A 24,586-nucleotide genomic window follows, 5' to 3' on the forward strand; every position below is an offset into this window, starting at 1 on the left:
GTTACATATTTAGCAAGATAATTTGCAGCTAAAAAAAATAAAATAAAAATAGAAATAAATAAAATACAAAATCCCCTCCGCTCCGCACGATTCTCGTTTCTCTCTCCTCTCCCCTCCCCCTCTCTTCTTCGTCTCCTCCTCTTTTCCTCTCTCTCTCTCTCTCTCTCTCTCTCTCTCTTTCCGTTACTTCCTTTTCCTGTCACGTATATATAAATATCTCTTTCCCTTTACGCTCCCTACTCCATTCGCCTTTAAACCCTCGCCCTCCTCGGGATCCATGGAGCGAGGCGATCGCGTCCTCGATTGAGCTCTCGGGCGCTTCGTCACCTAGAAGCAGAGGAAGGGGGAGAGGGAGAGGGAGAGGGAGATCTCGATTTGATCAGGTTCGTGTTGGTTTGGTGGGGAGGGGTTGGGTGGATGGCGAGGGAGGAGGATGCGGCGACGGAGAGCTGCAACAGCAGGGCGGAGAAGGCCACCGCGGCGGCGCTGCAGCCGCCGCGGCAGCAGCAGCAGCAGCAGCAGCAGCAGCGGTACAAGCTCGAGGTGTACAAGCAGGTGCTCCGCCGCCTTCGCGAGGCCAATGTGGCTGAGGCGCTCTCCCCGTCCTTCGATGACGAGCTCTGGGCTCACTTCAATCGCCTCCCTGCTCGGTTCGATCTTTCTCGCTTTCTAGATCAATACTCTACTCGTCTAGATTAGGGTAATCGTAATTTGATCTGATCAGCAGAAGATTAACCGACGACAGTGCGTATGTAGAGTGGTGGACTTGGTTTTTGATGTTTTGGTGTTGTATTTGAGGGGTTATTTTTTTCCCTTTGATTTGCTCGCAATCTGTTTGTGATCTGGTTGTTGAACTTTTAATGCTGCAGGTACGCAATGGATGTGAATGTTGAGAGGGCAGAGGATGTTTTGATGCATAAGAGATTGCTCGAGGAGGCCCGCGATCCCTACAATCGGCCTGCGTTCTCCGTGCGAGTAGTTCAGGTGAATGATTCGTGGAATCCAAAGCAGTCTTGCTCTTGCTGTATTAAGTTTTGCAATTTAATTGTTTAATGCTGGTAGTCATGGTTTTGTTGTTATTTTTCTGGTATTGCTTTCGGAGAAATTCTATATTTAGTGTAACATATGGTACATTTGCTATTATGTGTCAAAATCACTAGATGCTTTACGTTACATTTAGTTGACTCTTGTCGCTAATGCTTGCTAGTTGTTTCTGGTAGCAAGATACGCAATAAATCATGATAAATGGATGAAACTGCTTTGGCACTGAGCAAAAATTCCATACTTCTGAAGCTAAATTTCTCGAAGTTATCAACTTTGGGTTGAAGATCAGGATTCGATTCTTTCCTCCATTTTGATATGCTTTTCTTCATTTTCAGTTTACTAGTAATTACATCTACCCTAGCTCTTTAGTTTGTTTTACATGCATTTGTGACTTTTATTGCAGCTGAATGATTTATTTTATTTTTTTACAAGCTTTTGCCTTTCTCTGCTATTGTTTCTAGTTTGCAGACGATATTCCAGTAAGCGTTTACTTTTGCAGTTGTTGAATTACTCTAATTTCTGATACTCCTATCTATCAAGAGCAGGTGGGCTAGATTGGTTACTGATTTGGTAGAGCATATAACTACATTGAGTGAATCAATGATCAATCAATTTTTCTGCCTTTCATGCGTAAAAGTTAGAGTTTTAGCTGTTTTCATAATGAGATGTATTATTCTTCACTGCAAATATCACTTTGTGATGATGTTATTCATTCTTAGCCTTTTAGTAATTACCGCGTATGTGATATTTGCCATCTGACTAACTTTTATTTTTTAGGTATCTCCGATCCAAGATGGAAATCAGGCTGACTCAGCTAATTCCCATACAGCTGGCAAAGAAGTTGCATCTAGTTATTTTAATAGGCATAGGTACACTTCCATATTCTTGCCTTTCAAGTTCTCTAACAGTTAAAACAATATAATTTTTGTTCACTGTAACTGTCTGGTAGGGCATGCAAATTTGCTGGTCTTTTCAGCTTCTCTTCTCTTTTCTCTTAAACTGTTGTTATATGATTGTCAGTGTTCATCCTCCTCCTGCCTTTGGTTCATCTCCAAATCTTGAGGCCCTTGCCCTTGAAGCATGCAAGTCTCATGCTCAAGAAAATGATAGTGTTGCAGATACTGTTCAATGCTTTGCCAGGTTATTCCTGTTTTAGATTATCTTTATTTTTTTATTCGCCTGATATACACGTGTTGTCTTTTAACTTTTGGACAGTAATAATGGTGGTACCATGATATCAATCATTGGATGATAACTTTGCATGGAATTTCATGATTGAATGTAAATGATTATTGTTTAAAATGCAAATTTCAGTTTTGGTGAGCATGTTGATATTCCTAGCAATTCTGTAATTGTTTTTCTAAATAAACTGTCTTTGACACAGAAACCTACTGCTTTTTCTTTCTTTTAAACTTTTCTTATGATTTTTTTTTGTGCTTAAGATGTACCTTTCAAATACTACTGGCATAATCCTTCAGTCCTCTCTGAAAGAGCAGGCTCATTGTACAGCTATTTGTTCGCGTAAACCATATATCAGGTTGATGCTTTGCAAACAGCCAAAATACTAGTGCTTTTCTAGGGTTATCTTCTCTCAATCAAACTTCGACTAGATCTTCATTATATCTCTAGGTTAATTTGTCCTTTAATTCATTTGCATGGTGCAGTCAGTAGTGTCCATTATTGTCAATGGTATGGAGTTTGAATGTAAATCCTGATGCTGGGTCACTTTCATTTTTTTTTCCGTCCTACTTTTCCGTCTCCCTTTATTTCTTTATTATGAACAACCTTGGAGTTTAATGTACTCTCAGCTATCATTTGAAAATGCTGGATTTTTTATGTTTGAATCAGCTTATTAAGGAGATGTAGTTTTATGGCTCTTAAATTTTTCAACAGATGAAGCTTCCCATCTATGAGCTAATTATACTGATTTCTCTTGTTTCTCATTAGGCCCATGCATGAAATAACATTTTCAGCAGATGACAAGCCAAAGCTTCTTAGTCAGGTAAAACTGCTGTTTTGAAATGATGAGCCAACTGCATTTCAGTTTCTGCAAGTCTTTGAGAATCTTTATTCTAAATATCCTCATTCTGAGATAACTATTGATCAATTATTCCCAACAGTAAATTGGCTATTTTGTACGTTTAATAAATTAAATTTAAGAACTTATATGGTAGTTTTTATGATGTTGTCATGAGGCTGGACTGATTGTTTGTATTATATAGTTTGTAGCTTGCTATCTGTTGTTGTCTCGATGCTGGACTGATGTAGTGTACTAATAGTACTTGGGCAGCTTTGATGCAGAAGGGAGAAAAAGAAGGAAATGGTGAAGATACATCCTTGGGAGGTGGAAAGCTTTAAGAAGAAAGAAATGGAAATGAGAGTAAACATGGGAGGGAAAAAAGAGGGGAAAGCAAGAGGAAGCACAAGAGTTGGGGGAGTAAGAAAGATTTATAAGAGAAAGAGCATAAAGAATAGTTTGATCTCAAATAGCTTGAGTGTGAAAAGAAGGGAAAAAGAATGAAAGGAACTGAAGATAAAGATTATAGAAGGAAAAGAAGGAGAGCATTTTCGACCTAGCTGATGTCTTACTGCATATGAATGTTTTTGTCAATTTCTTTATGCCATTATTTTTGGTAAAGCATTTTCGACCTTGAGCCATAAACAAGTTTTCAATTCAGAAGGAAACACTATAAATATAGAATTTTGTGCTTGTATTTAGAGCTGGATAGTGTGGATGATAAGCAAATCAATTTTATTCCTCTGACATGCATCCAGAAAGCAGTGTATTTTGTATGTGTTAATTTAGTCATTTGTTTGCTTGTTTCTTGCCTCTCTGTGTGTGTGCTTGTCAGCATATGTCTGCATTTGTTTCATTATCCTTTTTCTTTAGAAGTTAATTCTATCCTTCGGCTACTAAGAATCATGATGGACCATTTTGGGCAGAAGTTATCACATTTTATTGTTTACGTTATAAACTTGAAGTTTGATTATTTTACTCACATATTTCCAGCTTACTTCTGTACTTGGTGAGCTCGGCCTGAACATTCAAGAAGCACATGCATTTTCAACAAATGATGGCTACTCGTTAGATGTCTTTGTTGTTGTTGGCTGGCATCATGAGGTACCCTCCATGTCTCAGATTTACATCAGACTCCTTAAATCTGCCATGTATTATTATATATAGCTTTCCTTCTTAGGAGGCACTTCATGATATATTTACTAGCTAGACCAGCAATTTATCCATTTTAATTTTCACTTTCAGCATCAGAAATTGAAATTAACTTGGTTAACAAGCTAGGTATTGAAGTAATTTTCCGCTTATAGTTGCTGAACATTAAGTAGTAAATATAATCATGTATTGAAGTTTTTCTATTGTTTGAGAAGAGTGAAAAATTACGTCTTCAATATGATAATTATATGATCGGTTTCTTTTTTTCCTTTTTTTTTCTTTTGTTTGTTTATGTTTTTGTTAGATGCCTATTCCTATCATTTAGGCTAGTTTGGTAATATGGTGGCTAAATGCACAATTTTTATTGTATGGAAGACTCAAGAAAGTGCTTATAATTTTTCTTTCTCCGATGTTTTAAAATTGCGGTTGCAACCGCCATAGAAGAAGCATGTGGCTACCGCCACCGGAGAAGTTTGTAGCCACATGTTTCTCTGGTGACGGTTGCAACTGCAATTTTCCAGTATAAACGAAGAAAAGAATGAAAGCACTTTTAAAATTTTTGGGCCTTCCTTAGTATAAAAATGGTTCTCTTAGCCACTACATTACCAAACTAGGTCTTAGAGTAACTGAGATAGTTGTTTCTTCTAGATTTTTGTATTAAATAAAACGTGCTTTTTATTGTTATATATTTAGGAGACAGAGCAGCTTAAGGAAGCATTGAAGGCGGAGATTGACAAGATCGAGGTTTCTCATATCTTGATATATGGACCCTTTCATATCATCATCAGCATCATCATCATCATCTTCTTGTTCTTCTTTTAAACTTTATGTTGACTGTTCTTTTCGTGTGTGCTACTTGGTATCTATGATTTATAATGTGATTAATGGTAGATTTATTATGCAAATCAGAGAAAAGAAAAGGATCTTCCTAAATGTTGATGCTGACAGACTAGGACTTTTCTTCCTTTTCATGTTGAAAATTGTTTTTTTTTTACAGGGAAAGGCAAGAGAAAAATCAAGATAACTAACTTTATCTCCAGACCTTTTATTGCAAATTTTGTTTATGTTCTTCTCACTCCTCTAGGCTTTTGGTTTTTTGCTTCGACGACGAAGCTGCCTAGATAGTCTATCCCACAGGCAGAGCAAATCTTTTGACTTGGACTGGGTGGTTGCCCTGGCAATCTTGTCTCTTTCTTATCAGATCTATCGTTGCTTTTCCAAAATCTTCGTTATCATATTAGTTATATGAAGGACATTTATAATTCCATTATTTTCCAAACTTGGAGTATTAAATATTTCATTCTTATTAGGGAAAACTTCAAATACCACCCCTGTGGTTTCGTATTTTCTCACTTTAGTACCATGTGGTTTAAAGTGTATCACTTTCATACCCTGTGGTTTTTTTTTTTTCTTTTTGTTATCCTCTCCACTGATTTTTTTTATTAAATTAGTGACAAAGTTAAAACTAAAGGGTACTAAAGTGAATATTCGATAAACTATAGGTTGGGGGGTATCTGAAGTTTTTTGTATATAATTTAACGAAAAGTTAACGGAGGGGCTAACGAAAAAAGAAAAATAAAACCATAGGGTACTAAACTGATACACTTTAAACCACATGGTACTAAAATGAAAAAGTGCGAAACCACATGGGTGGTATTTGAAGTTTACCCTTCTTATTACTTGTCTTTTTTCTCTTTTGGCACATGTGTATTCTACTCTTCTACACCCTCTTGTTTAATATCGTTTGTCCTTTGTTGTTCTCCTAGTATACTTTTTGGAACTCTTGTTGGCATTGCCTCATTTAGTTATATTGTTTTTAGTATCAGCAGTGCTGAAGTTTCTGACTCAGTTTAACGTACTGTACAGACACAATCATTGTCTATGTCTAGCTCATGGTCACCTACAATGGAAAATATGCAAGTGGAGGAGAATTTACCATCTAACCATGTAGAAATACCTACAGATGGGACTGATGTATGGGAAATTGATATTGGACTGCTACAGTTTGGAAACAAAGTGGCATCGGGTTCATATGGTGATCTGTAAGTTCAAACATTCAACCCTCACGGATCACTTTTTCATAAGTTGTCTGTAAGTTCTAAAATCCGAAAGTTACATTGTTTTATCTAATTCATTATTTCATTCTGTTGCTTTCCAGGTATCGTGGTACATACTGTAGTCAAGATGTTGCTATTAAAGTACTCAAACCTGAGCGCATAAATGTTGATATGCAGCGTGAGTTTGCTCAGGAAGTTTATATTATGAGGTTTGTTCAAGAAACACTACTTTAACTGGATAGTAGCTTAAGTGAACTTTATTCAGTTTTGTCCCACATTTCACTTTAACAAACTATATATGATTGTTTAATTATAAACAATTACTCTGGGTTCTCTGTTCCTGAATTTTTTCTGATTTTCTTTCATCTGTGCTATCATATGTAACTCTTTTGATGCTTTGGATTTTTGCTAAAACCTAGTTGCTTTTGTCTTAACATGCAAACCTGTTTTGCTACATATTATATTTTCTCGTTGACTCTTTTTTAGCATTTTCGGCATGTTTGCTGGTATTTTCTTTGCTGGTATTTTCTTTAGCATTCTGTCAAAATCATTACCCTAATCTTTAGACAACACTTTTAGGGCTTGTTCGGCCTGGCTGTTGGAAACATAACCAAAAGAAAACTACTTCGGACTTGTATTATGGGCAATGATCTGAATTTCTCTGTTGTTGTCTATGGAATATGTAAATTGGACAGAAGAAAGAAAGAGAAGAGAGTAAAAAAGAAAACAAGGAATAAATCAAAAGGATCTTCTCTTATGAGCTTCCATATGCGAGACCTCTTATCTATGAATTTTAAATCTATCATGGGATGATGAGGAATAAATACCCAAACTATTGCAGGAAATAATTTGGTATGTAACACAATTTATCTATCGTCTTTGTTTGTTTCCCTTATTTCTTTCTCGCTCGCAGGAAGGTCCGCCACAAGAATGTCGTGCAGTTTATTGGCGCATGTACTAAACCTCCAAGCTTATGTATTGTCACAGGTACAAGCAATGATTGAAGAAACTTGACCCTGTTCATTGGTTTTCAGTATTTTAGTCTATCATTCATGTAAGGCAATATTGATAGTATGGAATGTTTCTTACTTTGACTGGTGTCCTCAGAGTTTATGTCAGGGGGAAGTGTATACGACTACCTCCATAAACATAAAGGTGTTTTCAAACTTCCAGCTTTACTCCGAGTTGCAATTGATGTGTCAAAGGGAATGAACTACTTGCACCAGAATAATATTATCCACCGAGACTTGAAGGCTGCCAATCTTCTTATGGATGAAAATGAGGCAAGTGATTTCAAAAGATGCTGTCAAATAAATCCAAAGTATACTGGCGGAAGTTATTTAATAATTTTTTTTTCCTTGGTTTACCATGTTCTGAGTTATTTATAATGACATACCACTTTACCTGCTTGCTCTTTGGCATTTCAATGTATAATCTATTTAGAAGTAGGCTACCTAGAGGATAGGGGAAGATAATAGGCTCCATGAAGCTAACAATAGGCCTGCTATAGCTCTTGTTTGGGCTAGTGACAAGCTGACATACTAATTAGATTCCTATATTAACTATTTGTACCTGCAAATATATATCTTAGATTATTTTACAGCAGTACAATTGTCACCTTTATGGTCTTGCCTACCTCAAGTTTCACAACACATCATCATCCTTGGGAATTCCTAGTTGTTTGGACAGTAGATCCTATTGCATCGAGGTATTTCTGTTTAATTCTATGTATAACCCAACTATCTTACAGGTTGTTAAAGTTGCTGATTTTGGTGTTGCACGTGTTAAAGCTCAGTCTGGAGTTATGACTGCAGAAACTGGGACATACCGTTGGATGGCCCCTGAGGTAATATCTCCAACTTATTTTTTAACTTACATACTACCTGCAATCTCTATTGAATTAGGTGCTCAATTCTTCTTTAATGTAAATGAATGTACAAAGTTGAAGTGTTAAGAAATGTGGAGTCAGTTGTATGCATAGATGTCAAAGTATATATTTATATGATTGTAAGGTGAACAATGAATCACTGTTCTCTCCTAACACGGTTGTTACTTGATATTCATCATAGTTCATGTAAGCCTTCCGTTATATAAATGTGTATAGATAGCTAAACTTTCTGTTAATTATGGTGGCTAAATGATGTTTGTTGTAGTTTATCTAAAGATCAAGGTTTTAAGTGTCCATCAATACGGGCGATGTCCACTATGCCATACTGTGTTGAAAGGATATCGGCATGATACGACCTCCGTGCCGATGGCACAGTTACATCCTCTTTTCTTTGAAATTGGCAAGTCGTTATCTCAATAAAATGCAAAAGATTAAATAAAGATATATATAATAAGCAATTAGAATATATTGGTGCGAAAGAAAATAAATATTTTATGCTATAGTGTGTCGCTACACAATCATTTTTGTGGCGCATGGTACGGTACGCATGATCTTGCTAGTATTACCATGCTATATCGTGCTAGTAAGTTTTTAGCATGATCTTGTGCCACGACACTTAAATCTTTACTAAAGACACACAGAAATGTTGCCATAACTTTTAAGCTGAAGGTGTGGAGCAGAGAAATCAAATAAAAAACGATGACTGTTGTTGGAATTGCTTGCTTTAATGTCATTTATGTTACGTGTTCATGGCTAGGTCTAATAGAGGATTTTCACATAGTAATACAGACTTTTTGCAGTCTTGGCTTAGAGAAAGAGTTGATTCTCCACTTCTCATTTCGTCAGCAATTCTTGGAAAACATTTTACTGTCAAACAATTGAAGAGATTTAACCTACTATTGTATTGTAATTAGTAAATTTAATTTTCTTTTATTTTAAGTTTGTCGTATTACACTTAAAGCTCTTTTCTTACTACAGGTCATCGAACATAAGCCCTATGATCAGAAAGCTGATGTATTTAGCTTTGGAATTTTGCTATGGGAGCTGCTTACAGGGAAGGTAAATGCACACATTTCAGCTGCTATACTTTGGTGATTTAATATGAATGCGCCTTTTAGTTAATTGAATGACCACTATGTAACTGTCTACTCTTGCAGATTCCGTATGAGTACCTAACACCATTACAAGCAGCTGTAGGTGTGGTTCAAAAGGTATGCATCCTGTCTCGATCTTTTATTTACTGTCCGAAACATTATTTCTACACTATGAAAACAAGTCTTTTTGTTTGTAGTACCCTCGTTGCTTTGTCATGTTTCTAAAATTTGAGGCTTCATTTTTAAAACAATATATATTAGTTCTTCCTGAAAGGCTTTTTCCATAATTATGAGATAATCTAGTGTTACAAATACATGTGCCTTGGAGAGCACTTGTGCTGAGAAGCAGAATAACATGGCCAGATCTTGGCAGCCTTTTTATGGATAAACTCGTAAACTATCTGTCAATAATGAATTCTACAAATATAAAACACCCCAGGATGTTGGATTGCGAAATTAAGCTCATTGAAGCATCTGGAATCTAGTTAAAGATATTTATTTTGATACGTGTCATGTACAAATAGAACCTTATGGGTGTTAACAAAACAATGTGTTGGGGACTCAGGGGCTTAATAAAATGTTGGCTCAATGACTGTCATTCAAGCTAACGAAAATTTAACTAGGGTAACGATATGCTCACTTTCCCTTGAAAAATTTACTTCAGGTTTGTTTAATTAAGATTTCAAACACTGAGGGGCTACACTGCTAAAAGCTTAAAAAGTAAGGTTTTCATAATATTTTCTTTCCTTTGTTTGTTTATGCCTGATATGCCCTTCCCAGAGATATCTTATCACCAGATCTTTCAAGCTGCATGTTCTTTACCCAAATATTTATGGCATCTAATTAAATCTTCTTATTTCACTTCTCAGAGAACTTGTTCTTTGTTCTTTTGAGAATCAAACTGATTCTCCCTCCTTTCTGTGCAGGGTCTGAGACCTACAATCCCGAAGAATACCCATCCTAAGCTTATTGAGCTTCTTGAGAGATGTTGGCAACAAGACCCGACTCAAAGGCCGGACTTTTCTGAAATACTAGAGACTCTTCAGCATCTAGCCAAGGAGGTACTATGTCCAAATCTTCATATCTTTTCTCCTTCGATCCTTTTGAGTTTCTGATTTAATTTTCATCTTCAACCATGTGGAACAGGTCGGAGATGAGCCTGCGGAACGCCGCAAGGAAAAATCATCGGGTGGGTTTCTTTCTGTTCTGAGGAGAGGACATTGAGGTGGAAATGTGCCCTACGACAAATTTGTATCTGTAAGTGGATACATGGGAAGGAGTCATTGAGGTATATGGAGCGCATAGAATCGCTTAACAAAGACTTTACCGGTTCCGCGAAAATATAGATGGCGGTCGGCCAGAGTATATCTCCGTCAGCGGCAAATTTTAATCATGTAATCCGTAAGTTGTACAGTTCTTATCTTGTGGTCTTCTTCCTCATTCGCAAATATTTTCGGCTGTAATTCTTTTTACATCGTATTTTACTCTTTTACCATTTTGTTTTTTCCAAGCCATTAAGATACTGTTGTGCGTGCTATGTAATGTAGGAAAAGATTTATTTTGTACAAACAGTGCATGAATCCTTTATCGATTTTTCTTTACCGAGTTATTCAAGCCTATTCAGTCGTTCACGTGCTGACCCCTTCTTCGGCTTTTTGAGAATTGAGAGCTTTTAATTCTCTATTCATTATTGTTTCCTTTTTTTTTTTTTATTTTGAATTGATTTTATGTGCTATTTGCTTAATTTTTTACAGGTAATATATTGGTTTCAAGGTCATTTCCAGGACTTGAGCACATCATGGAATGAACTCCGTGCTTCTTCTAATATATTATTATATTGTTTTTTTTTTTCTTTTTTTAATCTTTGAGAGTAAGTATGTTATTTGTTTTATTTAAAAAAAAATAAATTCAGTTAGAAATATAAATCAACTAGCTTTTAAAATTGAGACTTTCGGTACCGATCATCGAGCACCTAGCTGAGTATTCCTGATACCGTCGGTAATATATTATTTTTATTGTTACTGTTAGAAGTGTACTAAAATACCTTAATTTCAGTTATGTGGAGTCAAGATGCTTTTTGTTAGGGCCAATAATAAATGACCACGTCGCATATCGGTGCACGGATTAAAGAGGGGCTTTTGGTACACCAGGAGTATTGGCGAATTAATAACAATAACCGCAATGCATAACTGTAGGCGGTTACAAAAATAGTAAAGTGGCCGATCACGCAAAAATAGAAAAATAGTCGATCATGAAGTACCGCTTACAAAAATAGTAAAGTGGCCGATCACGCAAAAATAAAAAAATGGTCGATCATGAGGTAATAACTGAATAGTAAGAGCGGACTATAAATAGGCAAATAATATCAAAAGGCAAATAATATCAAAAAAAGATGTCTTTTTTTCGAGAATAAAAAACCACTTATATTTTCTCTGCATTTCCTTTGCATTTTTTAAGAGTAGTCTACTTGTAATCTTTTCATTTTCCGCATCTACTGCTTTTCGTAGGAGTAGTTCTAAATTAGATTTTCAGAGTCTGTATGCTCTAATCGCACACTCGCATTTGTACAAGTTTCCAAATATAATTTTAATATATAAAGGCATTCGGCTCTTTCAGCCGATTAATTACTGTGCATTTCATCCGATTAATTACTGTGCATTTCATCCATTCGGCTCATCCAGCCGAACTTGTTCTGCAGTAAGAGTTTTTGAACTTGGCTGATCCAATCCCTCATCAGTCGAATCGCTTGATCCGTCGGACAGTGTAAGCTTTAAGAGTCATCACGTGAAGCCGGATTTAATTTCTGCAGGTTGCTATAGGAAGGTCTTTGACCATGTCGACGACTGAGGAATTCGGCTCACAGCACTCTTAAATTTAGTTTTTATGTGCACCAGGCAAATGTGGATTGATTTTTACTTTTTGCCATTTATTTTTGGGTTGGGGGATAGGGGGAAGGCTCATGAACCATTTTAAATTTACTGCAATTTGAGTTTATCACATGGACTCAGAAAACAAGTTAAGTTTTTGGCGCACAAACCCTATGTGGGACTGGTTCTGTGTCGTTAAGGTATTTGGTGTAGATAGTTGCACCATATTCGCATGGTTTTATGTCGTTTCAAAATTTTGGATGGCGACATCTGAATGCAAGCTCACCGTCTTTTCCTTTTCTCTCTCTCTTTTTTTTTTTTTTTAATTTGGTCTGGAATAGAGATGCCAACGGGTCGGATTTGGATCGGATTTTCAAAAATCCGAATCCGAACCTGAAAACCGAATTAAAATCCAAACCCGTACCCGAACCCGACAGAGTTTAAAAATCCATACTCATATCCGAACCCGACCAAAAATCCGAAACTCGAATTCGAATCCGAAATAATGATTTCTTTTTATCATATTTCAAAATATATTATAGTAAAATTAAAATTTTCAAAATAAAATTTTCAAAACACAATCAAATACAACATTAAAACATTTATGCCATACAGTATTAATATCTAGATAAGAAAAGTACAAATTTAAATAGTTAAAGATAATAATATATTTTTTAAATATCTAATACAATCTCTAGGTATCAAAATGTTATATAATTTATTCGGGGTCGGGATCGGGGTCGGATCGGGCAAATACAAAAGGGTCAGGTCGGGTAAATACAAAATCCATATCTGTCGGATTTTTATTTTCTATATCCATAACTGAATTCATATCCGTTTAGAAGCTTGAGTAAACCCGTCCCATTCGGATTCGGGTTCGGATAATATTTCGGATATCAATACTCATTGATATCCCTATTTGGAATGGTCGTTTACAAGGGAAGGAAGAGAGAGAGGGAGACATTTAGGGGTGGCAATCCAGCTCGCTGTTCGCGAGCTGGATCGTGTTCGGCTCAAAATGAGCTCGAGATCGAATCGCTCGATTAGTAAACGAGTCGAACATGAGCTGAATTTTTTAGCTCGTCTAATAAACGAGCCGAACACGAGCTAGGGTCAGCTCACTCGTGTTCGGCTCGATAACAACTCGAATACATATATTTTATATTTATATAATTTATTTAATTTTTATTTTTATATATAAATAAATAATTATATATAATATATATTTTTATTATTTAATTTTTAGCNGCTTTTAAAATTGAGACTTTCGGTACGGATCATCGAGCACCTAGCTGAGTATTCCTGATACCGTCGGTAATATATTATTTTTATTGTTACTGTTAGAAGTGTACTAAAATACCTTAATTTCAGTTATGTGGAGTCAAGATGCTTTTTGTTAGGGCCAATAATAAATGACCACGTCGTATATCGGTGCACGGATTCGGTGCACGGATTAAAGAGGGGCTTTTGGTACACCAGGAGTATTGGCGAATTAATAACAATAACCGCAATGCATAACTGTAAGCGGTTACAAAAATAGTAAAGTGGCTGATCACGCAAAAATAGAAAAATGGTCGATCATGAAGTACCGCTTACAAAAATAGTAAAGTGGCCGATCACGCAAAAATAGAAAAATGGTCCTTCATGAAGTAATAACTGAATAGTAAGGGCGGACTATAAATCGGCAAATAATATCAAAAAAAGATATCTTTTTTTCGAGAATAGAAAACCACTTATATTTTCTCTGCATTTCCTTCGCATTTTTTAGGAGTAGTCTACTTGTAATCTTTTCTTTTTCCGCATCTACTGCTTTTCGTAGGAGTAGTTCTAAATTAGATTTTCAGAGTCTGTATGTTCTAATCGCACACTCGCATTTGTACAAGTTTTCAAATATAATTTTAATATATAAAGACATTCGGCTCTTTCAGCCGATCAATTACTGTGCATTTCATCCATTCGGCTCATCCAGCCGAACTCGTTCTGCAGTAAGAGTTTTCGAACTTGACTAATCCAATCCCTCATCAGTCGAATCGCTTGATCCGTCGGACGGTGCAAGCTTCAAGAGTCATCACGTGAAGCCGGATTTAATTTCTGCATGTTGCTATAGGAAGGTCTTTGACCATGTCGACGACTGAGGAATTCGGCTCACAGCACTCTTAAATTTAGTTTTTATGTGCACCAGGCAAATGTGGATTGATTTTTACTTTTTGCCATTTATTTTTGGGTTGGGGGATAGGGGGAAGGCTCATGAACCATTTTAAATTTACTGCAATTTGAGCTTATCACATGGACTTAGAAAACAAGTTAATTTTTTGGCGCACAAACCCTATCTGGGACTGGTTCTGTGTCGTTAAGGTATTTGGTGTAGATAGTTGCACCATATTCGCATGGTTTTATGTCGTTTCAAAATTTTGGATGGTGACATCTGAATGCAAGCTCACTGTCTTTTCCTTTTCTCTCTCTCTCTCTCTCTCTCTCTCTCTTTAATTTGGTCTGGAATAGAGATGCCAACCGGTCAGATTTGGATAGGATTTTTAAAAATTCGAATCCGAACCTGAAAATCGAATTAAAATTCAAATTCGGACCCGAACCCGACAGATTTTAAAAATCCATACTCATATCCGAACCCGACCGAAAACCCGAAACTCGAATCCGAACCCGAAATAATGATTTTTTTTTATCATATTTCAAAATATATTATAGTAAAATCAAAATTTTTAAAATAAAATTTTCAAAACACAATCAAATACAACATTAAAACATTTATGCCATACAATATTAATATCTAGATAAGAAAAGTACAAATTCAAATAGTTAAAGACAATAATATATTCTTTAAATATCTAATACAATCTCTAGGTATCAAAATGTTATATAATTTATTCGGGGTCGGGATCGGGTCGGATCGGGCAAATACAAAAGGGTCAGGTCGGATAAATACAAAATCCATATCCGTCGGATTTTTATTTTCTATATCCATAACTGAATTCATATCCGTTTAGAAGCTTGAGTAAACCCGTCCCATTCGGATTCGGGTTCGGATAATATTTCGGATATCAATACTCATTGATATCCCTATTTGGAATGGTCGTTTACAAGGGAAGGAAGAGAGAGAGGGAGACATTTAGGGGTGGCAATCCAGCTCGCTGTTCGCGAGCTGGATCGTGTTCGGCTCAAAATGAGCTCGAGATCGAATCGCTCGATTAGTAAACGAGTCGAACATGAGCTGAATTTTTTAGCTCGTCTAATAAACGAGCCGAACACGAGCTAGGGTCAGCTCACTCGTGTGTCGTGCATCGATACAAAAAAAAAAATCAACGTCGAATACATATATTTTATATTTATATAATTTATTTATTTTTATTTATATATAAATAAATAATTATATATAATATATTTTATTATTTATTTTAGCAAAATAAAAATATAAATACGAGCTTAATTATAAAAAGACTCATCTATATGTAAAGTTTCAATTATTAGATCAAAGTCTAATGAATAAAATTTTATAAATTTATTTTTTATATGTATTCAATCTAATTATTTTTAACTTATTGTTCGTTGGTCAGCTCGTGAGCCAGCTGTGTTCGGCTCGTTTATTAACGAGCCGAACACAAGCCGAATTTTTCGGCTTGATACTTTAACGACCAGTTCGTGTTCGGCTCGCCGAACACGAGCCGGCCCTAGTTCACTCGTGTTTGGCTCGTTTACGCCCCTAAAGACATCTGAATGCAAGTTCACGGTTTTTAAGATATAGTTGTCTTTCCTTTTTTTTCCTTTAATTGGGCAATCCTCCTTTAAAATTACTAGGGCGGAAGAGAGATATCCATAAAGTAGATCTACTAGGCGCCTCTTTACATGCGATTTTATGTTGCTCTCCTCTTGTATTTTATCTTTGTTTCTTGCGGACACAATCATGCTCCACATGCATATGAGAACATTCTTTTAGTTCTTTCTCCCAAGGGAGTATGATGAAAAAAAGGTTAACAACGTGAGATGCAATTTTGAGTGTAGCCCTAATTTTTCTTTTTCTTTTTGAGAGAATAAGAGTAAATTTTTATTATTACTACTACTTTTGTTTTAGAGATGATATAGCTCAAATAGAAATGTAGAATAAATAGGTTTAGAACGCGAGGCCTCGGATACCAATCATTAAGATCAATAATTAGTACTTATTATTTTAAAAAATTGCTGGCTAGTCATGGTTGATACGTACTCGTAAATTATTTAATACCTGAAAGGGCCGTTTCGTTTAAGATTTGTAATATTTTAAAAATATTTTATATTTTATATTTGGAATGACAAATTTATTATTAACCTATCAAAACATTTGAATTTGACGTTTGTTAAAAACTAGCATATTCTTATTAATGAACTATCAAAGGTTTCCATCAAATATGAAAATAAGAATTACTCCTAATTCATGATAATTTGATTTTTTTTTTTTTTTTCAAACATACGTTGAATGGTAATCATTTGAATAGTTTTAATAAAAAATATAAAGAATTATTGAAATATTACAAATTATGAACGAAAAGAGACCATAAAAAATAAGACGGTGCTAATACTAATCTGCGCTAAATGAGTGTGATGATACTCATCTTACAACTGATTTGAGCCATGCTTGATTTGAATTTATAAGCTGTGTTTCAGTGCATAAATTTTTTTGCAAGGAAAGATTCTATCGCTCATTATCGTGCGGTCCAAATATGTTAAATTTCACCTGTTAATAAGTGACATAATTATTCCCATGGCCCCTCCAAGATGCGCATGCACAAATCTCCATGCAAATTCAACGACGTACCCTACGATTATTAAAACGAAAGAGACACACCATGTAACATCGATGATGAAAGCCACAAAATGCGTACGTATTCGATCATCAAATTTTAGAAAAAATTTTTGTTCTCTTTTCCTGCGAATTTGTTATTAATAAACAAAATAAAGTTAAATTACGGAACAAACACGTCCACGATGTTCGGGACCACAAATACTTGTCCGTACCATGGTGGGGATAATCTCTAACTCCGTTAGCTTTTTCTTTTTAATTAATAATCTTTTTCTTTTGGAGCCTTTGAATACTCTTCTTGGAAGAGGATAATATTATTCAGTGTATTCCTAACACAATGTTATTCGTGGAAAGTGATACTCTACAACCTACGTTTTATTAATAATTTGTATGACCAGTGTTGTACAAGTACATCTTCATAATCCGTCATTTTACAACCTTGTAATAGAGATCTCAAAATCAGAATCTAACACACTAAGTATGTTCTAAAGCAAATTTACTATTAATTTCTTGTAAATTAATTTTTTTTAAAAAAACATCATTGATTTTGAATACCGCTTAATGCCTGCATAATAAATTTTTAAAATTTAAAATATTTCATACTCGAGTTTTTTTTATTCATAACAGTTCACACCTGTAGAAATAAAATAATTTAGAAATATTGATCATCAAATATTAAGTGCAATGCATGAGATACCTATATTATATAAATATTAGCTTAAAAATGCAAATATTCTGTCCTATTGCGAGAGGCTGAGTTAGATTGAATAATATTCAAAGTAGTGGGAGGTCGGATTATCCGTGGGTACTGTACTTATATTTTTTAAATAAATTAGTTATATTTTCTAATAATTTTGAGCTTTTAAAATTACTGGTTAGCGACAATGATCCTTAGCAAACCAATGATCCTATGCTAAGGATGCATGAAAATTTCTCCTATACAACTATAGGAGGGTATTTGATTTGGAGAAGCATAGGTACAAGAAAAGTATGGAATGAAGCAACCTAATTCCAACCAAAGAAAAAAGCCACCCTTTCCCTTTTTCTTTTTCTCCTTTTTTTGCCTTTCACTTTTTCTTTTTCCAGTCCTAGAGCTCTGCTCTTCTTATTGTCTCTTTTAATTTTTTGTGCTTCTCACTCATAGCATCTAGCTTTGCTTCTGCAGTGAGGTTTGGAACCTGCATCACTTGGCCCACAAGAGAGGGACATTGAGATCTAGAGAGAGCTTACTATAAAATTTGCTCATTTTTGTTTAGTTGTAGTCTCTCCTCCCCATGGTGTCGGCTCCGGCGGGGCTGGGGATGGCGGCGGCGCCAGAAGTGAAGGTGTACTATGGAAAGCCGATTCAACTCGACGTGTCGAGGGTGCTCGCGTGCCTCTACGAGAAGGACGTCAAGTTCAAACCCATCGATACGTTCCAGGGCAAGCCTATGCCCGCCGACCTGATCAAGCTTCAGGTATCTTTATATTAAAGTTTGTACATTATATGTGATGAACAGCTGATTAGACTGTAAATACATTTTTGTGAGAATAAATGCCGCTTTTTCTTCTTCGTAGGCGTCGACGAGATCTCAAGTCATCGGTTTCGAAGATGGGCCCATATTTCTGCACGGTAAGTGGCTAAATTTTGAACTACTATCATATCTAGTTTAATTAGAAAAAAAATTAGTTTCAATCTAGTCCTTTTTTTTTTTTCAAAAATATTCTTAATCTAGTCTCCTTTTGATGGATTAGAAAATAAAAGATAACTTAATAGTAATTATATGTTAATTAGGAGAGATTTTTTTCTCTCTCTCCTCCCGAACTACTAATATTTAAAAATAATTAATTTTCATTATAATAATAATAATAATTAAAAATTAATATTTAATAATAATAATTATTATTATTATTAAATAATTTTTTTGGGAGAAAGATAGCAGCATGTTACCTGCTTTGTTTATTTTTTTAAAAAATAAACTTAGCTGAAAATATAAATCAACTAGAATTCGAACTTAAAATATAAGTCTTTTGCCACTTACGCTAAAAACAATCAATTACTAAATGATAATTATTATAATTATTATTACTATTACTATAATTTAATTTGACTATACAAGCCAAAACGATCAAATTTGGCATGTATAGTCAATTAAATACCAGTAATAGTAGTAATAGTAATAATAATAATAATAATAATAAAATTATCATTCAGTAATAATAATAATATTATTATTAAATATTAATTTTTAATAATTATTATTATTATAGAAATTAATTATTTTTAAATATTAATAGGTTAAGAGGAAGAGAGAGAAGAGAGAGAGAAAATTTTCTCTCTCCTAATTAACATATAAATGCTATAAGTCACTTTTATTTTCTAATCCAACAAAAAAAAAAAGGCAGGATTTGAAATATTTTTTCTCAATGAGGCTAGATATGTCATTAGTTTCTAAATTTTTGGAGCTAGAATTTTTGAGATTCTACAAGAAAGAATAACATGTTTATTTGCTTAGTTCCTACCGTTTCTACTACAGTAGTTGGAGTTAAATATATCAAACCAAACACTAAATTTATATTTACATGCAGTTACAACTGCAGTACAGTTGCAACTACGTGCAACCAAACAGCCCCTTAGTATAGCATATTCTTAATTATTGTCCTTTTCTTTTCTTTTAAGAAATCATTGGCTCCAAGTATCCTGGAATTGGTTAAATGCATCATGGTTAAAAGTGTAGGGAGTCCCCTTCAAGTATAGGCTATTTTTAGATTAACCCTCAACAATATATTTTTTCTTTTTTTGATTGAGATTTCTCTAACTTTTGATTTTTCTTTAATTGAGTGATTTTAGTAAATAAATTAGACATTAATCAAATTTTTGTTGATTCAGTCAAATTTAATAGTCTCACCCAGGTTTTAGCAAAATGAGAAAATGTTGAATTTAATAAAATTTTTAACTTTAACTAATTAAAATATTTTTGTACCCGTTTTATCTATAATTTTTTAAGTAAAAAATTAGTGTCCATATCGGCAAATTTGCGGGTACGTAATCCGCGGGTACATGCAGGTATGAATAGCACCTAGACTAATTCATTAATAATCTCACAGATATAAAGTTTCCTAATTATGTCATAACACCTAGACTAATTAAATGATAAAAATTACAAAAGTACATTAAGTTCATTATTACTCGTGCAACAAAACTAAAAAAATAAAAATAAAAATAATGTTTATCAAGTTGCACTGGTCTTAGGAATGCATAGTAATTTGTGAAAAAAGAAACAAACTTCACCCGCATTATTATATACTCTAAAATATAAGATATTTTAAAAAGAAATGCCAAACCTTTCTTTTTTTTTCCTTTTTTTTTTTTCCCTACATTACGTCTAAAAGTTCATCATAGCTAAAGAAAAGAAAATTTATAAAGCAGTGATATGTACATTATTATAAAAAATAATTTTTTTATAATTTTTTTTTACTTTTAATATTTATATAGTTAAATTATTCTAATAATTGTATTTAAAAATTTAATTAAATATAATATTTTGCTAGTTATTTTATAAATAAATTTTTAACTAAAAAGTTAAAGTTTGAGGACTTATATTATATTAGATGACTTATCTTGTTAAAGCTAAATTTTATTTTATATTAAAGTTAAAGTCAAATTAAAAAATATATAAGAGGATATCTTATATATCAGGTGTATAATTTTTTGTGCACTGTATTTATAAAATTTTATTATAAAAGTAAAAAATCTATTAATATTTGTATTTAGATTTTTTTTATATATATTATAGATTGTATTTATCGGAAAAAATTTTAATTTAATTATAATAATTAAAATTTTAATAAATATGTACATGTTAATTAGATAAAATATTACTAATCAGCCGCGACACTGGTTATTATTCAATATGAAACTATTGGGGTGTGGCTATTAATAAATGAATAATTAAGCATTGAGGTTTCAGAATTTCAGGAAAACAACAATCAAATTCTGATAGATGTGACAGAAGTTATGAGAAACAGGAGGAATACCTAAAATTGAATAAAATAATGGCAACATTTAATACTGCAGGAACGTATGCTGTGGAACAATAAACCTGAGTTTTCATTTGGTATTGTTGCCACTTTTTTGATATTTCAAACCAAAAATTACATGCAATAGAGTAGCATCGACTGTTGACTAATTAAGTAACAATAATAAGAGTAGAAAAGTCTCTGCTTTCACAACTTTTTGCGCTAAATTCTGAACCAGAAGAACATACATAGCAGTAGAAATGTCAACAAGTGGAATACGAGACTAATCTATGTTTGTATGGAAATTAAATGCAGATTCCCGAGCAATATGTCGCTACGTTGCTGAAAAGTACGCAGATCGTGGGAATAAATACCTGCTGGGAAGAGATCTGCTGGAGAGGGCTTCAATCGAACAGTGGCTCAAGTTGGAGGAGCAGAGCTTCAACCCACCGAGCTGGGAACTCATCTTGTACATCGCCTTCGGTCCCCATATAAGCAACAGCGCGCCCGATCGAGCTCTGATTACACAGAGCGAGCGGAAGCTGGCCAAGGTGCTCGACATTTACGAGCAAAGGCTGAGTCAGAGTAGATATCTGGCCGGCGACGAATTCACCCTAGCAGATCTCAATCACCTCCCCAACTCTTACTACCTCGCCACTACTGGTTATAGGGATTACCTTTTTGACGAGAGGACGAACGTCAAGAGGTGGTTTGAAGATATCTCCGATCGGCAGTCATGGACTAAGGTGGTGGAGTTAATGACTGAAGAGACTGGACTGAAAGTGCATAAGGAGCCCACTGCTATCGAAAAAGATGCTTCCAAACCCCGGAAGCCCTCTATTGAAGTAAAGAAGGATGTGGCTTCCAGACAAAAGCCTGAGAAGGTCTTTTTAGTTCCACCTCCGACCAGTTTGGTCAGTTTGGTTTCTCCACCAGCTGAAAGTGTCGAGCCTCGATCTGATACTCCTCAAGATGTTGCTCCCACCACTCCAGAAAAGGTGCCCACATTTGAACAAGCCACCAAAGTAGTTCCTCCGATTAAAGAAACAGCCACCGCTCGTGAAGCTAGCGCACAACCAGCCTTAGAAGCTCCGACCACCCCTCGAGCAGCTAAACCTTCTACACAGCCTCCACCTACTACATCAGCTGTAAGTGCCAAGCCTCGATATGACACTCCTCCAGATGTTGCTCCCACCACTCCAGAAAAGGCCGCTACATCCAAACAACCCCCCGACATAGCTCCTCCGACTAAAGAAACAGTCACCACTCGTGAAGTTAGTACACAGCCAGCTTTAGAAGCTCCGACCCCTCGAGCAGCTAAACCTTCCACACAGCCTCCACCTCCTACTCCACCAACTGAAAGTGCCGGGCCTCGATATGATACTCCTCAAGATGTTGCTCCCACCACTCCAGAAAAGGTCGCTACATCCAAACAACCCCCCGACGTAGCTCCTCCGACTAAAGAAACAGCCACCACTCGTGAAGCTAGCACACAGCCAGCTTTGGGAGCTCAGACCCCTCAAGCAGCCAAAGCTTCTACACAGCCTTCACCTACTACTCAACCAACCGAGCAAGTGCCTACTTTTCCTCAAGTTCAAGCGGCAAAGGAAGCTACTCGTACAACTCAGAGCGAACTCGAAGGTGCTACAAGCCAGCAACAAAATGTTACCGAACAGTTCCCATCTCGTCCACTTGCTTCCCAAACAGCAACTCAGCCACCTAAATCAATTTCTACAACTAAGCCGGCCGGTCCAACTGCTCGTATTGAACAGGCGGGAGCTCAACAAGAAGCAGCGGCCAAGAAGATCACTGGCCAAACTTCTGAAAAGTCACAGCTTGCTGATAAGATCACCGGCCAAGAAGTTGAAGAAGCTGCTGCTCAATCCAAAAAGTCAGCCGCAACAACTGATAAGTCAACCACGGAAACGACCAGTTCTTCTCAGACAGCCATGAGAACAAAGTCTAGTGACAATACCGCCACTGAACAAGTTCAAGCCCAAGAGAAGTCTACACCGTCACTAATACCAAGTGATCTGATGGTCAATAGAGAAGCTGCTGATCAATCCAAAAAATCAGTCTCCACAACTGAAAAGTCATTCATGGAAAAAAATAGTTATTCTCAGACGGGCGTGAGAAGAGAATCTACCGATAATACCATCACTAACAAGTCAACCACGAAGACAGCCACTTCTTCTCAGATGGCCACGAGAACTGAGACTACCGACAAGACCACCACTGAACAAGCTCAATCTCAAGGTAAGTCTACACTGCCACTGCCACCAACTGATGAATCAAAAGCTCAATCACTAGCTGTTTCTCAACCCATTGCAGAGAGGCAGCGAAGAGATCAGATGGACAGCAAAACAGCTCCACAAGCGCCTGACGATTCTAAAGAACCAGCCTCATCAGATACTCAATCAAGCACTCAAACTACCAACAATTCCAAGCGCGGTACGGCAGCATTGACTAACGGAAAAACGGCAACTGAAACAATTCAAACTTCGTCACTCTCGAATGGTGAGCTAAGTAGTTACAAAACCTCAACTTCTGAAACGTCCAAAGAATCATTGTCTACTGAGAAGGCTCACTCTCAAGAAGCTCAAAAAGCTGAAAAATCTATCACCCAATCTGCAGAACCAGCCTCATCAACTGGTAAGTCAAGCCCGGAAACAAGAACCCCTTCTAAAAGGCAAGGTCAAACACCGTCTATCTCTGAGACCACTGGTACTCGTACCCAATCTGGAGTTGCTCATACTTCTGAGTCTACGCAATCACCAAACTCCGGCAATTTTGGAGCTAAAACAGATACTTCTATCGACTCGAATAGCAAGTCAGATTCACCCCTTCAGTCTTGAGGCTAATCATTTTCTACTCAATTACAGTGAAAATTCACTCAGCCAAGTCATAATCCTTGAATGGTGCCCAGCCTTAAGCAACTTCATCTAAAGCGAGAATTCTAATCCCATGCATTGCCATCCATACATCAGATCCTCCAACCTTTTAGCCATGTCCTTCATCTTGCCAGCCTAAATAAGGTCCAGCCATTGTGTTGTGTTTGGGCCAAATGAGTTTCTTCTATTACGGTTGTAATACTCGTATTTGCTTTTAGAATTCCATGTTTTTGCTGCTGCTAAATTTCACTGAACTATGATGGTTTAATTGTTTAAGCGTGTACATGAAACATACAGAATGTTGTACTTTATTTTGTGGATGTAGAAGAAGTATGGTTTGCTACAACATAACACTTACTATCCTCACCCAATATTTCCTGATAAAGAAAAGGAAAAAGACAGCATGCCCATCCAATGCATATAGAACCATCCACATAAGTATTTAGCATGTGGGAAATTAATATCTTTCGTTCCCTAAACAACGTGGAGAAAGAATGTTCAACCTGCCGAACATTGAGTATTGCCAATGGAACATACAACATATATAGCAAACAGATAAGATAAACATTACTCTAGTTCCCGCCTTCTCTGTTATGCCAGTAGTCTTAAATAGTATACATTCAGAAAAGGAGAGTTAATACGGTGCAGCTATGTTAGACAGTAGAATGATATATACAATAATAGAATCAAAAATGATCAAGGAGAACTTTTGAAAGTAAGTGTCCCTGGAATTTAATATTTGTGCCTAAAACTGATTAAATAATTGAGCATTCACACATCAGAAATTA

At 35.6% G+C, this 24,586-nt stretch overlaps 2 protein-coding genes across 3 annotated transcripts; both read left to right on the forward strand.

Moving 5' to 3' along the window:
* Positions 276 to 11,110, forward strand: LOC109729078 (serine/threonine-protein kinase STY46). Of its 2 annotated transcripts, XR_002221196.1 has the most exons (17): positions 276 to 650; positions 870 to 984; positions 1,822 to 1,913; positions 2,065 to 2,184; positions 2,992 to 3,046; positions 4,055 to 4,165; positions 4,907 to 4,957; positions 6,080 to 6,255; positions 6,372 to 6,479; positions 7,184 to 7,257; positions 7,378 to 7,553; positions 8,021 to 8,116; positions 9,137 to 9,217; positions 9,316 to 9,369; positions 10,179 to 10,313; positions 10,399 to 10,653; positions 11,007 to 11,110. XR_002221196.1 is itself a non-coding variant. In XM_020259731.1 (16 exons), the coding sequence occupies exons 1-16, from the start codon at positions 418 to 420 to the stop codon at positions 10,474 to 10,476; spliced, it is 1,755 nt and encodes a 584-aa protein (XP_020115320.1). In that variant the 5' UTR covers positions 276 to 417; the 3' UTR covers positions 10,477 to 10,883. The 2 variants fall into 2 exon arrangements, 1 of the variants encoding a protein (XP_020115320.1); XM_020259731.1 differs by lacking the exon at positions 11,007 to 11,110 and having other exon boundaries at positions 10,399 to 10,883.
* Positions 18,067 to 24,141, forward strand: LOC109703481 (proteoglycan 4-like). Its single transcript, XM_020224085.1, has 4 exons — positions 18,067 to 18,365; positions 18,466 to 18,520; positions 21,223 to 23,163; positions 23,239 to 24,141. Exons 1-4 carry the CDS (start codon positions 18,183 to 18,185, stop codon positions 23,760 to 23,762), a joined length of 2,703 nt encoding a protein of 900 aa, XP_020079674.1. The 5' UTR covers positions 18,067 to 18,182; the 3' UTR covers positions 23,763 to 24,141.

The sequence above is a fragment of the Ananas comosus genome, linkage group 25 (assembly GCF_001540865.1).
Source record: "Ananas comosus cultivar F153 linkage group 25, ASM154086v1, whole genome shotgun sequence".
Lineage (NCBI taxonomy): Eukaryota > Viridiplantae > Streptophyta > Magnoliopsida > Poales > Bromeliaceae > Ananas > Ananas comosus.

What these genes read in the sequence shown, in the direction of transcription:
- LOC109729078 (XM_020259731.1), top strand. Translation starts at nt 418, where the DNA reads ATGGCGAGGGAGGAGGATGCGGCGACGGAGAGCTGCAACAGCAGGGCG. An exon ending in TCGGGTTCATATGGTGATCT is followed by an intron (nt 6,256 to 6,371) that starts GTAAGTTCAAAC and finishes GTTGCTTTCCAG; the next exon opens with GTATCGTGGTACATACTGTA. An exon ending in TTCTTATGGATGAAAATGAG is followed by an intron (nt 7,554 to 8,020) that starts GCAAGTGATTTC and finishes ACTATCTTACAG; the next exon opens with GTTGTTAAAGTTGCTGATTT.
- LOC109703481 (XM_020224085.1), top strand. Translation starts at nt 18,183, where the DNA reads ATGGTGTCGGCTCCGGCGGGGCTGGGGATGGCGGCGGCGCCAGAAGTG. An exon ending in TGGGCCCATATTTCTGCACG is followed by an intron (nt 18,521 to 21,222) that starts GTAAGTGGCTAA and finishes AATTAAATGCAG; the next exon opens with ATTCCCGAGCAATATGTCGC. An exon ending in TGAACAAGCTCAATCTCAAG is followed by an intron (nt 23,164 to 23,238) that starts GTAAGTCTACAC and finishes AACCCATTGCAG; the next exon opens with AGAGGCAGCGAAGAGATCAG.